The 22,389-nt window shown below is 33.8% G+C and overlaps 1 protein-coding gene across 1 annotated transcript in view; it reads right to left on the bottom strand.

The window, feature by feature from the left end:
- Positions 1-22,389, bottom strand: part of Taf7 (TATA-box binding protein associated factor 7) — a 58,480-nt gene that overhangs the window by 23,116 nt on the left and 12,975 nt on the right. The window contains exons 2-3 of the mRNA XM_089100172.1: positions 7,937-8,068; positions 6,074-6,154 (exon numbers count right to left, since the gene is read on the bottom strand). Coding sequence (XP_088956298.1) covers positions 6,074-6,154; positions 7,937-8,068 — 213 coding nt within the window. The remainder of the gene's footprint in view (positions 1-6,073; positions 6,155-7,936; positions 8,069-22,389) is intronic.

Genomic DNA, 22,389 nt, shown 5'->3' with positions numbered 1-22,389 from the left:
TAAATTTTTATTTTTCACAACGTCACAAAAAAAAGAAAGAAAACCACCATAATAAGCAAGATTGCTAAAAAGACCAAACGAAAGTAGACTGACTATTTAATATATAATGATATTCATTCCTGTAAGTCTTGGGAATTTAGGATATTTTAGCGTTACAAACGAGACAACATTCTGGATGCATTTTGTTTCATTAAAGCTCGAATGAAACCCTGGTCGTTAGAAAGCTTAGGAGATGGTAACTCCCTCCTGTTCATAACAATTTCTGTTCCTTTTGTGTTAATTACTCATTGTAATTTCATATTATATATTATATTTCATATTTCATATTATAAAGTCCAGAATCTGGATGGAGCAGCATTCTTTCTTGAACAAAATCGGCTAACAAGTTTCACTAAGAAAGGGCCAGCTACATACGGAAACTTGTGGAGCAGCAGTTACAGGTCAATCTGATTAGTACTGTACAAAAATATTATAAAGTCCAGAATCTGGATGGAGCAGCTTACTTTCTTGAACAAAATCGGCTAACAAGTTTCACTAAGAAAGAGCCAGCTACATACGGAAACTTGTGGAGCAGCAGTTATAGGTCAATCTGATCAGGACTGTACAAAAATATTATAAAGTCCAGAATCTGGATGGAGCAGCATTCTTTCTTGAATAAAATCGACTAACGAGTTTCACATTAAGAAAGAGCCAGCTACATACGAAAACTTGTGGAGCAGCAGTTATAGGTCAATCTGGTTAGGGCTGTACAAAAATATTATAAACCCCAGAATCTGGATGAGCAGCATTCTTTCTTGAATAAAATCGGCTAACAAGTTTCACTAAGAAAGAGCCAGCTACATACGGAAACTTGTGGAGCAGCAGTTATAGGTCAATCTGATTAGGGCTGTACAAAAATATTATAAAGTCCAGAATCTGGATGGAGCAGCATTCTTTCTTGAACAAAATCGGCTAACAAGTTTCACTAAGAAAGAGCCAGCTACATACGGAAACTTGTGGAGCAGTAGTTATAGGTCAATCTGATTAGGACTGTACAAAAGTATTATAAAGTCCAGAATCTGGATGGAGCAGCATTCTTTCTTGAATAAAATCGGCTAACAAGTTTCACTATGAAAAAGCCAGCTACATACGGAAACTTGTGGAGCAGCAGTTATAGGTCAATCTGATTAGGACTGTACAAAAATATTATAAAGTCCAGAATCTGGATGGAGCAGCATTCTTTCTCGAACAAAATCGGCTAACAAGTTTCACTAAGAAAGAGCGAGCTACATACGGAAACTTGTGGAGCAGCAGTTATAGGTCAATCTGATTAGGACTGTACAAAAATATTATAAACTCCAGAATCTGGATGGAGCAGCATTCTTTCTTGAACAAAATCGGCTAACAAGTTTCACTAAGAAAGAGCCAGCTACATACGGAAACTTGTGGAGCAGCAGTTATAGGTCAATCTGATTAGGACTGTACAAAAATATTATAAAGTCCAGAATCTGGATGGAGCAGCATTCTTTCTTGAACAAAATCGGCTAACAAGTTTCACTAAGAAAGAGCCAGCTACATACGGAAACTTGTGGAGCAGCAGTTATAGGTCAATCTGGTTAGGACTGTACAAAAATATTATAAAGTCCAGAATCTGGATGGAGCAGCATTCTTTCTTGAATAAAATCGGCTAACAAGTTTCACTAAGAAATAGCCAGCTACATACGGAAACTTGTGGAGCAGCAGTTATAGGTCAATCTGGTTAGGACTGTACAAAAATATTATAAACTCCAGAATCTGGATGGAGCAGCATTCTTTCTCGAATAAAATCGGCTAACAAGTTTCACTAAGAAAGAGCCAGCTACATACGGAAACTTGTGGAGCAGCAGTTATAGGTCAATCTGGTTAGGACTGTACAAAAATATTATAAATCCCAGAATCTGGATGGAGCAGCATTCTTTCTTGAACAAAATCGGCTAACAAGTTTCACTAAGAAAGAGCCAGCTACATACGGAAACTTGTGCAGCAGCAGTTATAGGTCAATCTGGTTAGGACTGTACAAAAATATTATAAATCCCAGAATCTGGATGGAGCAGCATTCTTTCTTGAACAAAATCGGCTAACAAGTTTCACTAAGAAAGAGCCAGCTACATACGGAAACTTGTGCAGCAGCAGTTATAGGTCAATCTGATTAGGACTGTACAAAAATATTATAAACCCCAGAATCTGGATGGAGCAGCATTCTTTCTTGAACAAAATCGGCTAACAAGTTTCACTAAGAAAGAGCCAGCTACATAGGGAAACTTGTGGAGCAGCAGTTATAGGTCAATCTGATTAGGACTGTACAAAAATATTATAAAGTCCAGAATCTGGATGGAGCAGCATTCTTTCTTGAACAAAATCGGCTAACAAGTTTCACTAAGAAAGAGCCAGCTACATACGGAAACTTGTGGAGCAGCAGTTATAGGTCAATCTGGTTAGGACTGTACAAAAATATTATAAAGTCCAGAATCTGGATGGAGCAGCATTCTTTCTTGAACAAAATCGGCTAACAAGTTTCACTAAGAAAGAGCCAGCTACATACGGAAACTTGTGGAGCAGCAGTTATAGGTCAATCTGGTTAGGACTGTACAAAAATTTTATTGTATTGCAGTCCTTTTTGGTCTTGTTTGGGCAGGGTTAACCAAGTTCTGTTGCGATGCCCTTGGACGACAAAAAAAAAAAACTTTTTTCATTTAACTCCTATCAAATCTTTTCAGTTTTGACTTACATTTCTACGAATCTGTTTATTGATGTTTACCTTCTTTTGTCAGAACTAAACTTTACACTCACTATCATGGATTTCTCTTGCTAGGAGAGGCAGGGGCAATGAGTTTCACAAGAGGGCGCTGTTTATCCTTGCTCCCATTGTTCTGACCATGCCTACTGTCATCAATATGAGTTTAGGGACTGAATACTCGTTAATTTGTGAGTTTTTTACCGTATTGTTTAAGTTTCTGGACCCCGGTTCAACAGTTTTAACTGTGGAATAACTGTTTAATTAACTGTGGATATTAAATATTGTTTTACCTGTATATTATATTGTTATAATGTTGTTAAAAACAATATTGTTCATTAACAAAATTGTTATCTTTGAATATTGTTTTAACTGTTGGATATTAAATTAACTTTGGATAACAGTATATATTGTTTTTTATTAAATTGCATTAAAAATGGCCGGAGACTGCAATAAAAAATCTAGAAGATTTTTGAAGCATCAATGACAATAAAAATAAATTATAATTCTTTTAATTGGTTAAAGTTGTCCCAGTTGAAGGTCCTTGCAAAATTCCTGTTCAAACAAGCTTAATTTCTGACCCTCACCGCCAGTGTTGCATGGGTCAGGTCATCCTGACAGGCATATATTTTGGACCATTTGAACACTATACAAATAGAAATGTTGTTTAATTCTAGAAAGAGTTTGATTTTTTAACGCTGTTTGATTTAAATAGCCAAAACCATGTAGGAAAGCAACTTTGTTAGGTATTTATTTGTTTTTCAATATGGAATCGATGAAAGCAAATAAAAAAATCTCATAATCGAAACAAAACATTTACTAAAATAATAAATAAAACAAAACGAAGATATAGAAAAACGGGAAAAAATATTTCAAAAAAGACAGCGGAAAAGAATAATAAAAAACCTTTTTCACTAATAATCATAAAGTTGGAATATTTCGGCTTCAGTCCAGAAGCCTTTATCAATGAAAACAAAAACTAAATTAAAAAAAGAAATAAAGAAAACCAAAACAAGAACACAAGGATAAAGAACTAAGATCTAAACAATATTCGGACTTAAATTATTATTAGTGGACTAAAGATGTTTTTTTTTGTTATTTTCCATTGTCTTATTTATAATATTATACCTATTTTTCTATTGGTAGTAGTCAGTCTCGACCGAAAACTTAATGAAAGTTTTCAGCTCAGGCATAATTCCTAAAATCTCATACACATACTGGAAACTGTTAAATGGACACTGGGCTATTTACTGCCATGGGCCATTGACAAAACTACAGCGAATATCACAAGAGAGATAACTGTCCAATACTTCCAAGTTAAAAATGCTTTATTCCATTAGTTTATTTTGCGACATATTTTCACAAGTCAATCATATTATTCCTTAAGCGTATGTTAGATAGAAAATTAAATAACCCTACCTTTTTTTATACCCATTGTTCTGTTTAACTATTGTTGCCATCTTTAAAAATAACACAAAATTTAATTGATTATGAAACTGTAATCCAGTAGAAAAAACTAGAAGATTTTTAGTCAAATATTTTTTTTAATGCTTGTATCCCTGGTTTTATGCTTATATACTTAAATGTCATTATAATTTTTATACCCCTTAAGCGTTTATTAGAAAGGATATCAAATAATCCTACCCTTTTTTATACCCGTTGTTCTGTTTAATTATTGTCGCAATGCCAAATTTTAAAGCCTTTAAATATAACAGAAGATTTAAATGGTTATGAAATTTTAATCCCGTTTAAAAAACGAAAAGTTTTTAGTCAAATTAAGTTTTTTATGCTTATATCTCTGTTTGAGACACTGCCTGAGACTCTAGGAAGGCTATTAGGTTTAGGTCACTTGTCACCTGTCACCAAGTCACCAAGTCACTTGTCACCAAGCAAATTCAGTCTCCCCCCCCCCCTTTGCATACAAGTTCGGTCGACATTGTCCATCACTAGTCAACCCAAAAATCTCGATTATCCCTAAAGTTCTATGACTATCTACCTTAGTTCTGCCCTAAGATGGACGATAGATTATCTAACAACAAGTGAAAATGACATCATTTAATACATTTCTGAAAGACTTTTCCAGCTGTGCCTCTCACTCAGACTATCTGTATTTGCTTTTTCTCCAATTAGCCATGGATTGATGGCACCGTGATTTTAACTAGAAAATGCTGCTGAGAAAAGACAACCCATTTGCCAGTAGAATAGTTCCCTCATTTGTAATATGTGTTGCGCATGTTCCTTATATTTGTGTGTTTTTGCTCTTTTACTGCAGCACCATAGCCCAAAATATTCAGTATTTTGCACCATAGCCCAAAAGCCCAAAATATTCAGCACCATAGCCCAAAATACCAAGAAATGTCGTTTCTTCTTCTTTTCCATAAAAAAAGCCTAAAAAACCAAGTCCTAAATGGGCTCCTTATAATCATATATTAAATTGTTTTTAAATATGCATGTGTACTTGATTCAACCGAAAATATGAGCTTTTGTCTATATTTCACAATGGTAAATTCCAATAATGTACTGGGGGAAAGTGCACTTTTTCAAAATAACATCTCAAGTAGTCTTAAAACAGTTTGGAGCAGGTTTGACAGTACAGGTTTGTACATTTGCACAACTTAAATCAGGTTTTGCTGCAACAGCTGGGTTTCACAAGGCCCGATAACAAAAAAAAAATGTCGTCACAGTGGCGTGAAATCAGGCCACTTTTACTTCAGATCGAACAAGAGAAATTTGTTTTCCAGCCAAAAAAATTGAATTTAGAATAAATGTAAAATTCGTTTTCATACATTGATTAAAACACACCACTGATGTTTTCGAAACAGATATCCAGAAGATTTATTCTGTTATTTTCAATGAATATTTCAAAAAATTCTGCTTTCAATCCCTGATGCTAGCCAAAATACACATAGAGGTAGAAGTTTGTCCCAGCATTTGATTCTTTCTTTCAATCGGTATTCTTAAAATTATGATCTTTTGCATAAACTGAAAACAGCACTTGATTAAGTTTTTTAAATTGTATTTTCTCTGATATAGGACGAAAAGCTACAAAATTTTGGGGTAATCAGAACTTAAATTAAGTTTTTTTTTTCTTACTATAAAGGCCAAAAACATGTAGACAGAGGGGGTTATTTTACAATTTGGATCACCAAGACATTCGAAGTCAATAGAAGGAATTAATAATTGAAATGGTAAAAAAAGGATAAATATATTAGTAAAATTTGTTTTCAGACCAATAGGGAGGAGAAAAATTTTATGACCATAAGTGCCAACACAAAACCATATTTCTAACTTTAACTACCAGTATCGATTTAGTGTACTAACCTGACATATATCTGCCGTTTTATAGAAACTCTTTCTGTCAATTGTCTTCCATGATTCAATAACACAGGGCAAATCAACTAGCTGAAATATTAAAAAAAAATTATTTAAAAATAATACAGCGAAATAGATTTAAGAGAAGGGGTGTCTAGCTATGCGATCATACCTGCACATGGAGGCAGATCCCTATCTCAATACTGCTACAAAGGAGCCCATCTCTAAAAATTATGGTCCCAAAGCAGGCCCAAAAATTTGAGAAGATACTTTTCTTTGGAATTTTCACAATAATAAAAGTCCCGATTTTGAAAAACACAATTCTTGCATCTTCATTAATACCCTTCCCCCCCCCTCCTGAACTTTTTATAAATTCACATCCCTGGTATAAATACGCATTCCCCCCTTTCTCCCTCCAAGATTCAAATCTGTCCAGATCGATGTAGCCTATAGGCAACTACATAAAATAGCCTTTAGACCAAGCATCAGCTAAGGCGGATGGTTCAAACTCAAAAATCATCCCATAACTGCAAATACTTCTGAGTAACACTAATCAAGACTACTTGGATCTTTAGCCCCATAAAATACTCAAATTTCATGGCTTTTAACCATTTCACTTTCTTCCGTTATTCCAACCAGTGAAGTTAAAATTAATGATTATTTCAGGAAGACAAACAGTAGTGACAAGACAATTTTGCTAATAGGAGAAATTCGATTTTGCTACAGTTGGAATCCTCAAGGAAATCAAGAAGACGCTGGCATTGCTCAAACACATTCTATTGTCAAATTTCATTTTAAAAATAAAGGGATGCTACATCTCAGGAGTGAAACCTATATTCAAACACCTATAACTAGGCCTTTCAACATGTCTATAGTAAAAAATTTGCAGGTATGTTCTTACAATATTACAGTATCATGACCATTTAAATGACATCTGATTGTTAGAACTAGTCAAGTGAAACTTATATTTTATTTATATCTATATACATATATTTTACATTTATTTAATATATATATATATATATATATATATATATATATATATATATATATATATATATATATATATATATATATATATATATATATATATTACCATGAATGTCTGAAATTTGGTTAATGGCGACATTCACTGGTGAATATTCAAAATTCCTTTTTCTCTGCTTGGACTCAATTAGCTTTGCAAGTCAGCTTTTTCAGTCTTATGCAAGCTATGATGGTAAATGCTAAAACTAGGTTAGCTTATGTTAGCTTAGGGTAGGTTAGGTTGAATTTGGTTCTAAATATCAGAAATGGGTCAAAAACCTAACCTAAGCTAACCTAACCCAACCTCACCAAACCTAATATGTCCTAACCTAACCTGTCATCATCAAATCTTGCATTAGATTGAAAAAGTTGACTGGCAACGCTGACTGAATCCAAGGAGAAAAAAAAAGGTATTTCCAGTGAATGTCAACATTCACCAATTTGCAGACAATTACGGCAACATATAATATATATAAATATTATATGTATATATATACAATATATATATATATATTAATTTTAAAATCTCCATCTGCAGTCTTTATTGGAAGCGGGTACCAAATTAAAAGAGAGAAACATGGATGAAAAACCAGAAAAAAAATAATTGAAATAATAAGCTTAAGAGAGTGTATCTTTCCTTTGAAGGTTCAGCTGTCATTGGGAATTAAAATATTCTTAATGTTTTTTTTCTTTACAAACGAATAGCAATGTTAAATTTAACCAATTGTAGAACTTTTTCCGCCACATCAGGCTTTTTTTCCGCCTCACCTGGCATCTGAAATTCAGATGTTAGAGAGGGAGAGAGGGGGGGGGTAGAGATAGAATACAATTGAAGACACAACTGACCTTTGCATTCATGACATAGTTGTTAAAGCAAACAAAACCTTTTCTCATATCTGGCTCCATTTTAATGCTCAACTTATCTTTCTGTTGTGGGCCAACGTTTGTAATCATATTGCGCACTTGCTCAGCAATACTCTGCAAAAAAGAAAAAAATAATCAAGAATAAATGACAGTAAAAGCCAACATAGATACATAGCGACAAACTTTTGTCAAAGAAAAACCATTGATAAGACTTTCACAATTTATTCATGAACTAAAGCAATTATACAAGATGAAAATGAGATATCCTTCACACCATAACGTATAGCGTTACTAAACCTAGAATAATTTACTAGCTTAAATCCATAAAAAAGGCCAGAAACTCTATTGTAAATTTATTTAAAAATTCAAAAGCAACTCAAACTACTTGGAAGTTAATGGAACAAAAAATAAACAACACCCCCAGAATTGATTCTGACAGTAGTGATGCTGAGCTGAAACAGAAAAATAGTATTGGTGAATATTTTTGTCCCTATTTTTCGAATACTACGTCAGATATTACACTTGAATATCTAGATTGTTTATACAAGACATCTTCCACCAACTAAAAATCCTAGTACGTTTATTGTCCCCATTTCCCCTAATGAACTTCAAAATGTAATAATGAAGCTAAAATGGGAAAATTCCAAGGTACAGACAGGTTATCTAGAAATATTTTAGAAAACCTTGTATGTTTGATTTATGTTCCATTATTTCATATTATTTTATACATTCATAGTCGTTAGAATCTTCCAAAAATTTGGAAAAATGTCCAAGTCATTCTTATGAGTAATTACTTACTTATAAAAAGTAGACAAATTCATCCATGTGTATTATTGCCCAATAGCTATCTCATCTTCAGTCTAAAATATTAGAAGATATAATTCAAAAACGAATATATTTTCTATTTTGATAAATAAAATTTCTTTTCTAAGCGTCAATTTGGATTCAGGTCTTGTTCCCCAACCAAATAAGACATCAGCAAATTTTGACGAGGCTATATAGACCAATGGAATTACTGCATATCCTTTCCCTGTTTTGGGAATGGTTCATAAAAACAGAGAGAACAAAAATTAGGTCTGTGTCATCCAGATATTTGAAGTTTTGGATATGCATACTGCTATTCGAGAGGAACTCATCTCTTTTGAATAAGCATCAAATTCCTGATTCCTGTGAAGTTGTGGCACAGCAGGAAATTAATGCTAGAAAAAGTGCCCTTGAGCAACTTTATGACTTTCTTCCATTGCACATAATATACAAGTTATGAGTGTACACAGCAAATATAATCTAATTACTTATTAGTGAAGTATTATTTTTTGTCTTTTTTCTTTACTCGGCCGCTTACATTACCACACTTTTACTAAGTAAGAGCGATTCACTAAATGACAATAATCAAGTTCAGTACCTGCCTTTTTATCACATTAATGTAAAAAACTTTTATCGACCAAATAAGTTTTTCAAAGAAAAGTAAATAGCTACAACAAACTATAAATGAGCAGAAATGGAGTCAATTAATTTTCCAAGCGTAAAACTACCAAAAAAAAATAACCATTAATAAATAAATGAGCCTAAAATGAACAGAAATTACAATAAAAAACTGATTCAAATTCAAAACGAGCAGAAACTTAGATGAGTAAAGATGACCCCCCACCCCACCAAGCCTTCTGAAGACCAGAACATACAAGTTCTGGATTGGTTCAGTATCCCCACGAACCCTTCCTTAGGCATTACTTATGTGTCCTCTTGACAACCTTTATGTGCATAGTGTGTTTTGATTTAGTTCAGCATTCCCCAACATTTTTGCCTTAATACCTTTAGCTTTAATGGCAGTAATACCAGTTGTAATAGTAGGAGCCCTAGAATTATTAGTCATCCTAACTTAAGTAGCAGTAGCAATAGTAGTAGTAGCAGTGATAGTTGTAGGATGCAAATATTGCCTCTTGGTTAGTCAACCATCCCCACAAACAGGTTCTGAAGTTTCAACTTCACACATCTGGTTGTTCATAAGATATTGCTGACACACCCCTTTGACAATAAGCATGGGCACTGTTCTATTTTTCTGAAGATTAATCAAAAAAACTTTTTGCACAAAATCAGTTTTTCAGAAAATAAGTAAAGAACTCCATTAAACCAAAAATGAACAAAAATAGAATCAAATAATCTACCAAGCATACAACTACCACAAATCAGTATCAATAAATAAATGAAACCCAAAACAAACAGAAATTAAAATAAGTCAAACTCAAAACGATAAGAAATTAATCTGAGTAAGGTTCTAAACCCTATGCTTTGTAAAAGCCAGAATATAATTCGTACTTTACTGAAAAAAATTCAAAATGAATTTACTGAAAAAAATGCCCATTATCAGTTTAATATACATATGTTGATATTTATTCCTTAAAACCTTAAGTAATTTTTGATTTCTTAAAGCTATAAAAGTAAAAACATTAAAAAAAATTTTTTTTCAGTAAAGCACAAATTATATTCTGGCTTTCGCTGCCTATGAAACAGAAAAAAAATAAACAGGGCTTGAATGAAACAGAACAGAATCAGAACAGGTCAACAAAGACAAAAGACCTGTTTTTGTTTTGTTTTTTGGTAAAAACAGAAAATAGCTGTTTTTGTTCAAAAGCATCTGTTTAAACAGCTGTTTTAAAAACATCTAAACATTAAAAAAAATTATAAATGAAAAGTTTTGACTTAATATTGTAAAGTTGATTATAACTTTAATTGTTCAAGCCTTAAAGCTTATCATTTGAAAATTTTTGCACGAAATAATCTGTAATTAAAAATGCATGCTTGCTCGACACACTAGTAGTAGTAAACTAAGAGGCTTTAGAGTAGTTTCTGGCAGATCCGGAAAGATATCTTGGTTTGGGTCCATAAAATGAATGGGTCTCCAATATGAAAACATTAACATTTTAGTCTCTCATTAACTTCTCGTCAGGATTGGCACTGCCATGGGTAGTGCTTTTCTCTGGCGGTAACGCCTTTGAGAAAACCTAGTACTATTGCAGCATTTTTTCCACAAAAGAGCAGTTTTTCTAATAAAGGGGCGAAAACTTGTCTTTACACATAAATATCGCCTTCACTTTTTTCTTCCTGGTTATTTTCTTCCATTTTCCTGTTCCAAAAATACACTTTTATGTTTATACACCATGAACTCAAATTTCCCGGAAATACATACTAGTTACTTGAGACATTTTGAAAAGCAAATAATTTTCAGCCTGAAATTACGCAGTCAGATCAAAGTCATTAGTATTTAAGCAGACCATATATTTCAATTGGGAGGGGGCATTACCCCCATCCAGACCATGCTTTTCCGTCCCCCCATCCTGATGTTTGGAAGCCATCTTAAACAAAAGTATGAAAGAAGAAAAATGCACAGGGAAATGACACTTTATACTGCCAATTAAAAAATGTTTGTTACCTTGTGGCTTAAAACAGCCTTATAAGATTAATTATTTCCTAGCCAATTTGTGTGAAAGTTTTTCAAAAGAAAAATTAATGGTTCACGGGTACTTTGCATATTTTTATGGTGCTTTGCACTAGAAAATATTGTTCTAGGCCCTCCACCAAACTCATTCTTAAGTGAATAAGTAATGTGAAATTTCTCAAATCCTGAATTTCAAAGAAACTTATGTACCGTGAGTAATATGTGATATATTTAAAATACAAAAAAAAATCTTTCCTTCTAAAGATAATTCCGACATAAATTAAACTTCCCCTAACTAAGTTTAAATCCCGTTTCAAAAAAGAAAACTTCTTAATCAGCAAAAGAAAAACCGCATTCTAGTCTCAGCCAAACATTGACACTAATCGGTTTTGAATTTTACGAAGATGTTCGGCAATTAAAAAAATGCTAGATACAAAATTTCTCAGGAAGTTTAAGTTATAAGAGCAGTATGAGTGTTTAATCATCAAAAATATTTAAAACAAATTATTGGATGGACAGTTAGCATAATGAAGTGAGTTTGCAAACATAATTACAAGGTAGCGGCCCCCGCCACAGGACTTGGGCCAATCATGAAATATCCCTTAGAGCGCAGAATCTAGACTTTTGTGATATAGTGAAGAAAAGTGTTTTTCGCGTCAATTATGTTTTGTTAATTCTTCCATAGTCAATTAAGGATTGTCTCTATTGCCATCATCATTATTTTTGAGAGTCAATTTAATGATTATCTCTGCCTCTGTTGTTGTCAGTTCAAGTGAAGCGCTGTTGTACACCTAAATGTAAGTCTCAATAAAACTATTACTTTTCTATTGGAGTTTGTGTTATTTATATATCTGTGTCTAATCGCACAGCAGGTAACTAGTTCGCAGGTCCCCATCGGTAACGCTCCCAGGAATCTGATTTCTACATAACATTAGAGGTAATTGATTTCGAGATAACTCAAGGAAAAGAGTTTACATTTATATAGCTACGTATTTTATTTTCTCGCGTTCAGGGAGTGGCGCGATCATCCATTTACCTTACTCCCTATTGCTGTGGCGCAGTCCTTGATGGCACAACCTTTAACGCCACATATGGCGCGGTCGGTAGGATTGTTCGGAAGAACAAATTTTAGCGCCAGTGGTGCACTAAGCTATAGCCAGGGAAGATTGCGCCAATCAGTACCTCACAACGCGTACCAACCAAATTTGTACAATCCTCCCCCCAATAGACAAAGTAATTACCGGTCGACGGGAAATGCAAATTTTTCAAGCCGACGGCTAATAGTTAATTGACCTACGGGAAATGAAAATTTTTCAAGCCAACGGCATTTGCAGTTGACGCCAGCACCCGGCACTGGCACCAAAAATCCAAACTATCGTAATAATACATGGCAAAATCGACAAACAAATGTAAATCAATTAGCTAGAGATTCCATGAATATATCGGAATCTCTATTGCAGACACCAACGTGTGAAATAAATCCGCAGGGAAACGTGTCAGGGCCCTCAAAAGAATAAATTGGACCCAGAAGGGGCCTAGAATATAGGTCCAACCCAATAGTAGTACCGTCTTGTAATGATAGTAACAATAAGTTACCTATATTTAACGATTTTTTGTGGCAAATGTCTACTTTAAGGCTTTAGTTGACTCTGGCGCAACGGTTAACATCATAAACTCATGCGCATTTAACATGTTGCCTTTGAATATTAGGCGACTGACGAGTCCTAATACTCCCAATTTAACTAGCGTGACAGGGCATAAATTGGAAGCAAAAGGTTCAATTTGCCTAGACATAAAAAGGGACAATAGAATTTTTCCGACAAATTTTATAATATGCAGTAACTTTCCGTACAAAGCCATTATCGGCACACATTTTTTAAAGTCTAATAGAGTATTAGTAGATGTAGCAACCAAAAGGCTCGTCTACCCGGCTAAGGTAGGAGAAGGAATTTCTACCTTAAGAAATTGTAACAGAGGTTACGAAGAGAACGTAACAGTAAATAAAATTTCTGGGGGTATAATGTCGCAATCTATGAACCTCATGTCTCGCAAGGAGGACATGGTATAATCAGAAATTTTTTCAATTATTCTGAGAGACATTGCAGAGATGAAGTAAATTTAAATAATAAGTGTATTGAATCTGCAAAAATAAAAATAGGAGATATGCGACAGTACAGGTCAAACGAAATCAAGGAAATAGTGGAATTATGGAAAAACATAGTATAACCCAATGTGACGCCGCAAGACGCCGCAATGACGCAGCATAGCGCCAGTATGAATCTAATAGACAATAAGAGTGAAGAGAGGTTGTACGGATTCACGATACGGAAAACAAAGATCGCTCCCAAAACGATGCAAAGAATTCAAATATCACAGATGATTGAACCAGTGGATAGCAAATCTGAAATATGGCTTGCGAACCCATCGAATGAAATTCCTGAAAATCTGTTATGCGAGGAACAGATTATATCTTACGACAAAGGAGAAAGTTTTATTTGGGTAACTAATAACCATGAAAATGATACAATTACAATAAAAAAGGGAACATGTTTAGTTCAAATCCAAGTTATCTCGGAGAATAATTTAGATATATGGGAAAAATCCAAAAGAAACCTAGTTAATGGCATTAAAACCTCAATTAACAAATATCCTCTAAATAAATCGCAATTCTTAAACAAGTTTAATATGGATCATATTACGGACTTAGAACTTAAGAAAAAATTATGCGAGTTATTATGGAATTTTAAAGATGTATTTTCCGCATCTGAAGATGACATCGAAATAATACTTTTTTATGAACATTCAATTTTAACGACTGGTAATCCTGTCGCGAAACAGCCATATCATGTGCCGTATAAGCATAAAGAGTGGTTAAAAAATAAAATTCATAAATTAGAAAAAATGAAATTATACGCCCCAGTATAAGTCCGTATTCTGCACCAGTGGTCTTGGTACCAAAAAAGAATGGTGATCTTAGACATGTAGTAGATTATAGAGCCCTTAACAAACAAGTAGTTAGTGATAAATTTCGTTTACAAAGAATAGACGAAATTCTTGACTCTTTCTCAAGCAAAAACACAATTTTTACTTCTTTGGATCTTACACAAGGCTACCACCAAGTGAAAATAGCCGAAAAAGATGTCTATAAAACTGCGTTTTCTACGACTGAATGTGGTTCATATGAATACTTAAGATTACCTTTTGGACTTAAGCCAAGTTCACGCGCGCTATATAGACCCTTATTACATCTATTAAGAGGATTAAAAAATATTATTAACTTTGTTGATGATGTAATATGCGTGGGAGAAAACGCTGAACAACACTTAGCAACATTAGCTAATCTGTTCGAGAAATTCAGAGAGGGCAATTTAAAATGCCGGCCTGAAAAAGTAAATTTATTTCAACCTAAAATTATATTTTTAGGAGTAGTGGTGACGCAAGGAGAGATATCTCCAGACTCTGACAAAATAAAATGTGTTGAAAACCCCAAACCCCCTAGAACTATGAAAGAATTAAGAGGAATTTTAGGTCTTACTGGTTACTTTAGAAAATTCGTGAGCAATTACGCCCAAATTGCGAAACCACTCACGGAATTAACTAAAGGGAACTCCCAAAATGTTACCTGGTCACAGGAAGCTCAAAATTCCCTAGGCCATCTCAAAAAGGCACTCACTTCGTAATCATCAATATCGCTGCCGGATTTTGAAAACGGACAATTCGTGGTGACAACCAATGCAAGTTTGAAGGGCATTGGTACTAATATTTCATAAGTAATACCAGTAGAAAAACCTAATCTTCTAGAGGGAACACCTAAACAAAAAAATACAAAAAGTTATATGCTATTGGAGTAGAACCTAATCAAAAGGCGAAAGTAGTTATTCCGCCACAAACTTAAAATTATTATCTATAATTCATCACTTTGACAAATTTAGACAGTATTTAATCGGTAGAAACTTTATACTACGATCAGACCATAAAAACCTGCAGTACCTGCTCACAATTATAACCCCAACGAGAATTCTATCTAGATGGATAATAAAAATCTAAGATCTAGCTTACGAATTTGAATATTTAAAGGGGAACAAAATGCAGCTGGTGACTTCTTGAGTTGATTCCCAAAGGTCAGGCCATCGAACGCTGAGGAAAATGAAGTTAACGCTATCAATACTAAGAGTAAACATAAATGTAAGAAAATTAAAGTCAAAGAGGCAGTAAAAGAAAATAAGGATAACTATTGTCCCTTGTCTTTAGAAAATATAAAAAGAAATCAAAAAAAGGACGAAATGTGTTAACACTTATTAATTATTTTGTGAATGAGGATGCGTTACCAGATAAATTCAAAACTCATAGAAAAGAAATAGATAATTTTTACTATGACCTTGATGAAGAAATACTATGCATCGCGACTACTGAGGCAAATAGAAACCAAACATCAATAATACCTATATTACCCCAAAACTTAATAATACCTGCCTTCAAATATTTTCATTCAGATATTGGTGGACATTTAGAAATAACGAAAACATTCCATAAATTAAAATAATATTTTTACGTGCCGTCGGCAGTAACAAAACTTAAAGAATTTGTAAGTACATGCGAAGCGTGTAGCGTGTAACGAAGCGTGTAAAAAAAAACCCCAAGCTTATCCTAATCCTCGAATGGGAAGAGTCCCGGTAGCGAGATTACCCTTCGATATTGTCTCATTTGATTTATGTGGAACCAGTGGAGGATTACCTGTTTCCAACAGAGGCCATACTTGTATTCTTTCAGTTATAGATCACTTTTCCGGATTTACTTTTGCAAAAGCATTAAAAATCAAGGCCCTTACGCCACGAGTAAGGCATTAGCGAAATTATTTTTAAAATTTTGCATCCCAAATAAGGTTATAAGTGACAACGGAAGCAATTTTGTTTCAAAAGTAACAAAAAACTTAATGAGTTTTCTTAGCATAGAGAAAGTGGTGACTTCACCATATCACCCACAAGCTAATGGTAAATAGAAAATAGGCATAAAATATTTTCGAACGTATTAAGAATTTATACAAAAGACAACAGGAACGATTGGGATCAATTCTACCTTATTTAACTGACATAATCGATTCTGCTTACTCATAAACAATCAAAGACAACCTTTTTTATTTATTATTTGGTTGCGATTTTAGGATCCCATATGATGAGCTTATTGAGTCTCGCCAATATTACAATAACTCGGAGGATTACAAACAAGAATTCATAAATAGGATAAGGAAAACTTATAAAATAGAAAAACAAGAGTTCGAAAAATGTAAAATAATCCAAGAGCTAAGAAACCTACCCAAAAATCACAGTAAATATAGATTTCAAGTTAGGAGATTGCGTCTACCTAAAAAATGAGGCAAAAGTGGAAGGCAAGTAACATCCCAGCAAATATTGTGGGCCCTACAGAATAGTCAAAAAGTACGATAACGATTATACTTTTAAAATGGTGAACCCAGATAGTGGAAGAAATTACAAGGCGCATATTAGCCGAATAAAAATAGCAAAATTTCCAGAAGGATGGTTATCGCGTCCCTCGTCTACCGATTCGTCAGACGCAGAAAATGAGCCCCCTAAATCAAGATTGGCAGAGCTAAAACCCTTTAATTTAAAGCAAGACTATTTTGAGAATGAGAGTGACGAGGAAAACTTTGAAGAATTTTTAGCCATGAAAAATCTGGTTATTCCCAAAAGAAAATCCTTAAAACTAGCGAGAATAAAACCACCAAAAATGCCAGAAAGCTCATCATCAGAGAGCGCCGGAGAATTAGATTATACGATATCTCCAAAAACCCAATTTTTCCCTGATAGAATTTTCACCCCTTGTCCCTCCAAAAGATTTTCAGACGATAATGTTTGCCCAGCAACACCAATACAGAAGCCCCTGTCATTATAGGTGGTATTGAACAGAGCTGTAGAAACTCCGGGTATTATTGTAAACAACACCCCTCCCAAAGATTCAATTAAAACAAATCTGCGAGAAGCTATAGATTTAATAAATTTTCCAATAAAAACGAGTCAAAGTACATTGCCTAAGAATAAAACTCCCAAGGATGACCAGCAAGGACAATATCATGATATAACTGTGTCCAACATAAAGCCCAAACAATGGACTTCATGGAGGGAAACACTAGTGCAAAAGAAAGCCCCATCCCCCCGAAGACATGGCATTTAAGCAGTGGAGGAACCCCGCAAAAACTTTTGATTCCTCTCAAAGCTCTCAAGAATCTTTAAAATCACCCAAGTTGAAAACTCAAAGAGAGGACTTAGAGAATAAACCTTCTACATCCAGAGGAGTAGAAATTTACGAAGGAAGGGGAGGTGATACCTCAAAAATGCGAGGTGTCACCTCTAAAAGCTCTAATGTGGAATCATCGGAAACCAGTTCCGAAGTCTGACGACGAATCAGACCATATAGTAGTTAAAGAAATAGGGAAATCAGAACCGACTTCAGCGGGCGCGCACGCGAAAGAAACAAAATTAAAAGGGCAAGAATTTTTGAAAAAACAATACAAGAAATTTGATCTTATATCACTAGCAAAACCTAAGAAGAAAAAACTGCAAGAATTCGAGGAGAAAGTAACGACACAGTCAGGTGGAACGGTTAAGAAACCGGACAAATTAAAATACCCTTAAAAATAAAAAAAAGATTTTTAATGGATAGGCGTCATAAAGGAATAATAATTTAAATACTTTTTAGCTCACAAGTAAAAATCATGCAACTATAAAAATGCTGTAGAAAAATTTTGTTCAACATATATCAAGGCTTCGCACGAATCAAAACCGTCTGACACCGTCCGTTCAACATGTACCATTTCCCGAAAACCAAGTCCATTTAAAAAGTCACATCGTAAATAAGTGATTTGATTAAATGTCCTTAATATAAAAATTTTATCCGTACTATTCCAGCGTGATGCATCCAGTGTAGCTGAAAGAAGTCTTCAAAGAAAGCACTAAACGAGAAATATTCATACACCTTAGAAATAGCCTTTGATTATTGTCTGTTCCAAGAGAAACTGCTGGAACTTTTCTTGTTATAATAATACAGAAAGAATAGATCCAAGTTACAGGACAGAATTACTGTTACAAGATGTAGGTACGATAACCGTGAAACAAGAATGTTGACTTCTAACTAAAGAGTCAACTGTTTGAACGCCGTTAACTACCACGAGCGCAAATATAATAAATCATAAAATAATAAATTTTAAGGCAATTAACCTGTCGTACACTATTCCCATTATAGAGAGTGAGGAAATGAAAACCTCGATATGGTCCAAAATAGAAAAGAATAAAGGGACATTAAGGCTTACAAAAATAAGAGAAGCATTAGACTCCCAGATCCCCCTATGTACAAATAAAGACCAAAGATTAACGTATGTGGATAATTTATTCTCAATCAATTTCAGGTGGAACATACTACTGACCGTATGTTTCGTATTCGCGATTTCCCTGACCATGAGAACCTTACTGACTTTTAATTATGGAAAAATCCTGAGACTAAGAAGGCAAAACCCAAAGGAAGAACACAGGGAAACGGCTGAAATGCAGAAGTTAAACCCGGAATCCCATGAGAACGTCTAAGCCAAGAAAAGGGAAGATATCAGAAAACGAGTGGGTTTAGAGGCCTCCACTCGTCCTTGCTATGTCTTGTTCCCTCATTGTAAGTGTCGTTTAAGTAAAACCGTGCGACTATGACGCCGCAACAAGCGTTTCTTAAACAGCACGGATGTGCGTGAACAATGAAGGCATGAAACATGTTGTAAACTGAGACCTCAAATTTAGCAATGTAGAGAAACTTATGTTTAAAGGATTGTTTTAAATCTAAGGGAGAATTAAATAAGCGTTGAAGGATTAAATAAGTCTTCTATCGTTGTTTTTTTCTCAAAACAAATTTGAAGAAACCTCTGTTTTAGATTTCCCGACGAAAATAATATATATACTTGAAACTGACACGATAATGATATTATTTTGTCAAAATCAAATTGTTTGTATCAATATCAATGTATTTGTTTAATATTGTCTTCTAGTGTAAAATTCACCGTAACAGTAACCAGTTATATTGATTATTATGGATTATGACGACTTGTTTTAAAGAACGTGTGATTCTGCCTCGTTAATTTTATTACAGGAAGTGGAATTAAATGTTGGAAATCGATCATTACAATGCATATTCCAGTGCAGATACGACCTAGTAGCATCTATTTTCATCATACCTCAACCAACGAAGAGTACTAACCATAGACTCCAGGCAATTTTCGTCCTAGCTTCGCTTACGAAAATTACAGTTACCTGTTGATCGTTGTTTCCTCGACCACAAACCATATTACGTATCAGGTAACACTATGTTTGAATCTCAGTATCCAGTGCATTGTCGAACTATATAAACACATAAATCCTGAGAACCCCATCGACCAGTAAAAGATATATGTACAAAAATATCAGCCTTGATAATCCTTATGGACCCGTGTACCATATGACTATATAGTTATGATATTTGATGAACCCAAAGATTATTTATGTGTCGCAGATTCACGCATATAATCCCTTTCGACCATTTCTCGGAATCCATCCTATCACCTCTATCAAATGCGAAAAGTTCATATCTCTGTTATCCCATAAATGTTAAAAGATAATTTCTGAAAAATAGACCCAGAAACCAACCACTGAATTACAGAAACCAAAATTAACCCCAGTGACTAATCCCTGAATGACAATATATTTCTTCCACAAGTTAAAGACAATATGTTGAAGAAGTCAATAAACTCTGATGTAAACCCGTTCCAATTACAGACATCAATTCCCCTGTGATTAACCAAGGAATAACCGCAAAGCTAATAGACGCAAGCCATGGACGAACAATTTTATACGAGAACTGTAATCTCTAAGTGTACAACGAACAATTTTATGCAAGAATTACATTCTCTATGTACTTTTAATTATCCCAAGAACGATATGCTGAGAAGAAAATCAACCCAATCCGGACTGTGTTGATAATAGATCAAGTCCCAAGTCCCAACGGTCCCAGTGTTCAACCCCTTAACGCACCTTATGAACTATCAAAAAAAGCAGGTGAGAATGAACTCTGATAGCGTATTCCCACAGACCTGTAGTTGGAAGCATTATTTCCCGTTTGACAATTGGAGAGAGCATTTCGTCCAAGAATAACATAGCCATACTCGAACTATTCTGGGAAGAAGCTATTGTAAGTGTTTTAAATTTTTTTTTTGCACAAGCCGAAAAGAGTGAACGACCATAATTTATAACAGAAGGAGTGAGTACGCTAAAAGACATGTATGATGATGAAATAGGTGTGAATTTACACATGTCACATTTTAATAATGTTGATAAAAAAAACAGTTGTGAAAAAGCAACTTCGATAACTTATTATCAAAATTATATAACGAACAAACCAAGTGAAAATGTTTTAATGATTACCAGTGAATGTAGTGAACACTTTAAATCTTTCATATATATATATTTATATTTATATATATATATATATATATATATATATATATATATATATATATATATATATATATATATATATATATATATATATATATATACATATATATATATTAATGGGGCTAAATTAATGGGGAAATACATTGACTTTACATTAACTATCTAAGTCAATAGTAATACACATATATATATATATATATATATATATATATATATATATATATATATATATATATGTATTACTATTGACTTAGATAGAGTTAATGTAAAGTCGATGTATTTCCTCATTAATTTAGCGTAGATAGGAAGCATAATTATCCTATAGTAAACAAAATAAAAAAAAACTGGTAAAAGGTGAATTTTCAAAAAATCTTATAGTAAAAGTAGAATAGCCCTAACCTTGTTGGAAATGTAAAAGTCATCAGTGTTAGATGTAGAAAAAAAATCTTTAGTATAGTACCTAGGCTAGAACCGTAGATAATCTTAGTCCGGTAGATGAACTTTAGAAAGGGATATATAATAAAATAAGAAAAGTAATAGAGAAAATTTTTGCACTCCTGATTAAGCTTATACAAAAGTATAAAATAATACAATGTCAATTAAAATTACCTAGAACCAATAGTTAATCAATAGCGAATATTTCAAAAACCCAAGGGCAAGCAAGTCCTAATGACGGGACGTCATTAAATATTAGGAAGGGTAATATGTACCGTGAGTAATATGTGATATTTTTAAAATACAAAAAAATTCTTTCCTTCTAAAGATAATTCCTACATAAATTAAACTTCCCCTAATTAAGTTTAAATCTCGTTTCAAAAAGAAAACTTCTTAATCAGCAAAATAGAAACCGCATTCTAGTCTCAGCCAAACATTGACACTAATTGGTTATGAATTTTGTGAATATACTCGGCAATAAAAAAATGCTAGATACAAAGTTTCACAGGAAGTTTCAGTTATAAGAGCATTATGAGCGTTTAATCATCAAGAATATTTAAAACAAATTATTGGATGAACGGTTAGCATAATGAAGTGAGTTTGCAAACATAATTACAAGGTAGCGGCCCCCGCCACAGGACTTGGGCCAATCGTGAAATAGCTCTTAGGGTGCAGAATCTATACTTGTGTGGTATAGTGAAGAAAAGTGTTTTTCGCGTCAATTATGTTTGTTAATTCTTTCATAGTCAATTATGGATTGTCCCTATTGCCATCATCATTATTTTTGAGAGTCAATTTAATGATTATCTCTGCCTCTGTTGTTGTCAGTTCAAGTGAAGCGCTGTTGTACACCTAAATGTAAGTCTCAATAAAACTATTGCTTTTCTATTTGAGTTTGTTTTATTTATATGTCTGTATCTAATCGCACAGCAGGTAACTAGTTCGTAGGTCTCCATCGGTAACGCTCCCAGGAATCTGATTTCTACATAACATTAGAGGTAATTGATTTCGAGATAACTCAAGGAAAAGAGGTTACATTTATATAGCTACGTATTTTATTTTCTCGCGTTCAGCGAGTGGCGCGG

Source organism: Artemia sp. Qi Xiang Cuo, chromosome 14, assembly GCF_049724085.1.
Source record: "Artemia sp. Qi Xiang Cuo chromosome 14, ASM4972408v1, whole genome shotgun sequence".
NCBI classification, from domain to species: domain Eukaryota; kingdom Metazoa; phylum Arthropoda; class Branchiopoda; order Anostraca; family Artemiidae; genus Artemia; species Artemia sp. Qi Xiang Cuo.
This window is presented reverse-complemented; position numbering and strand designations above follow the sequence as displayed.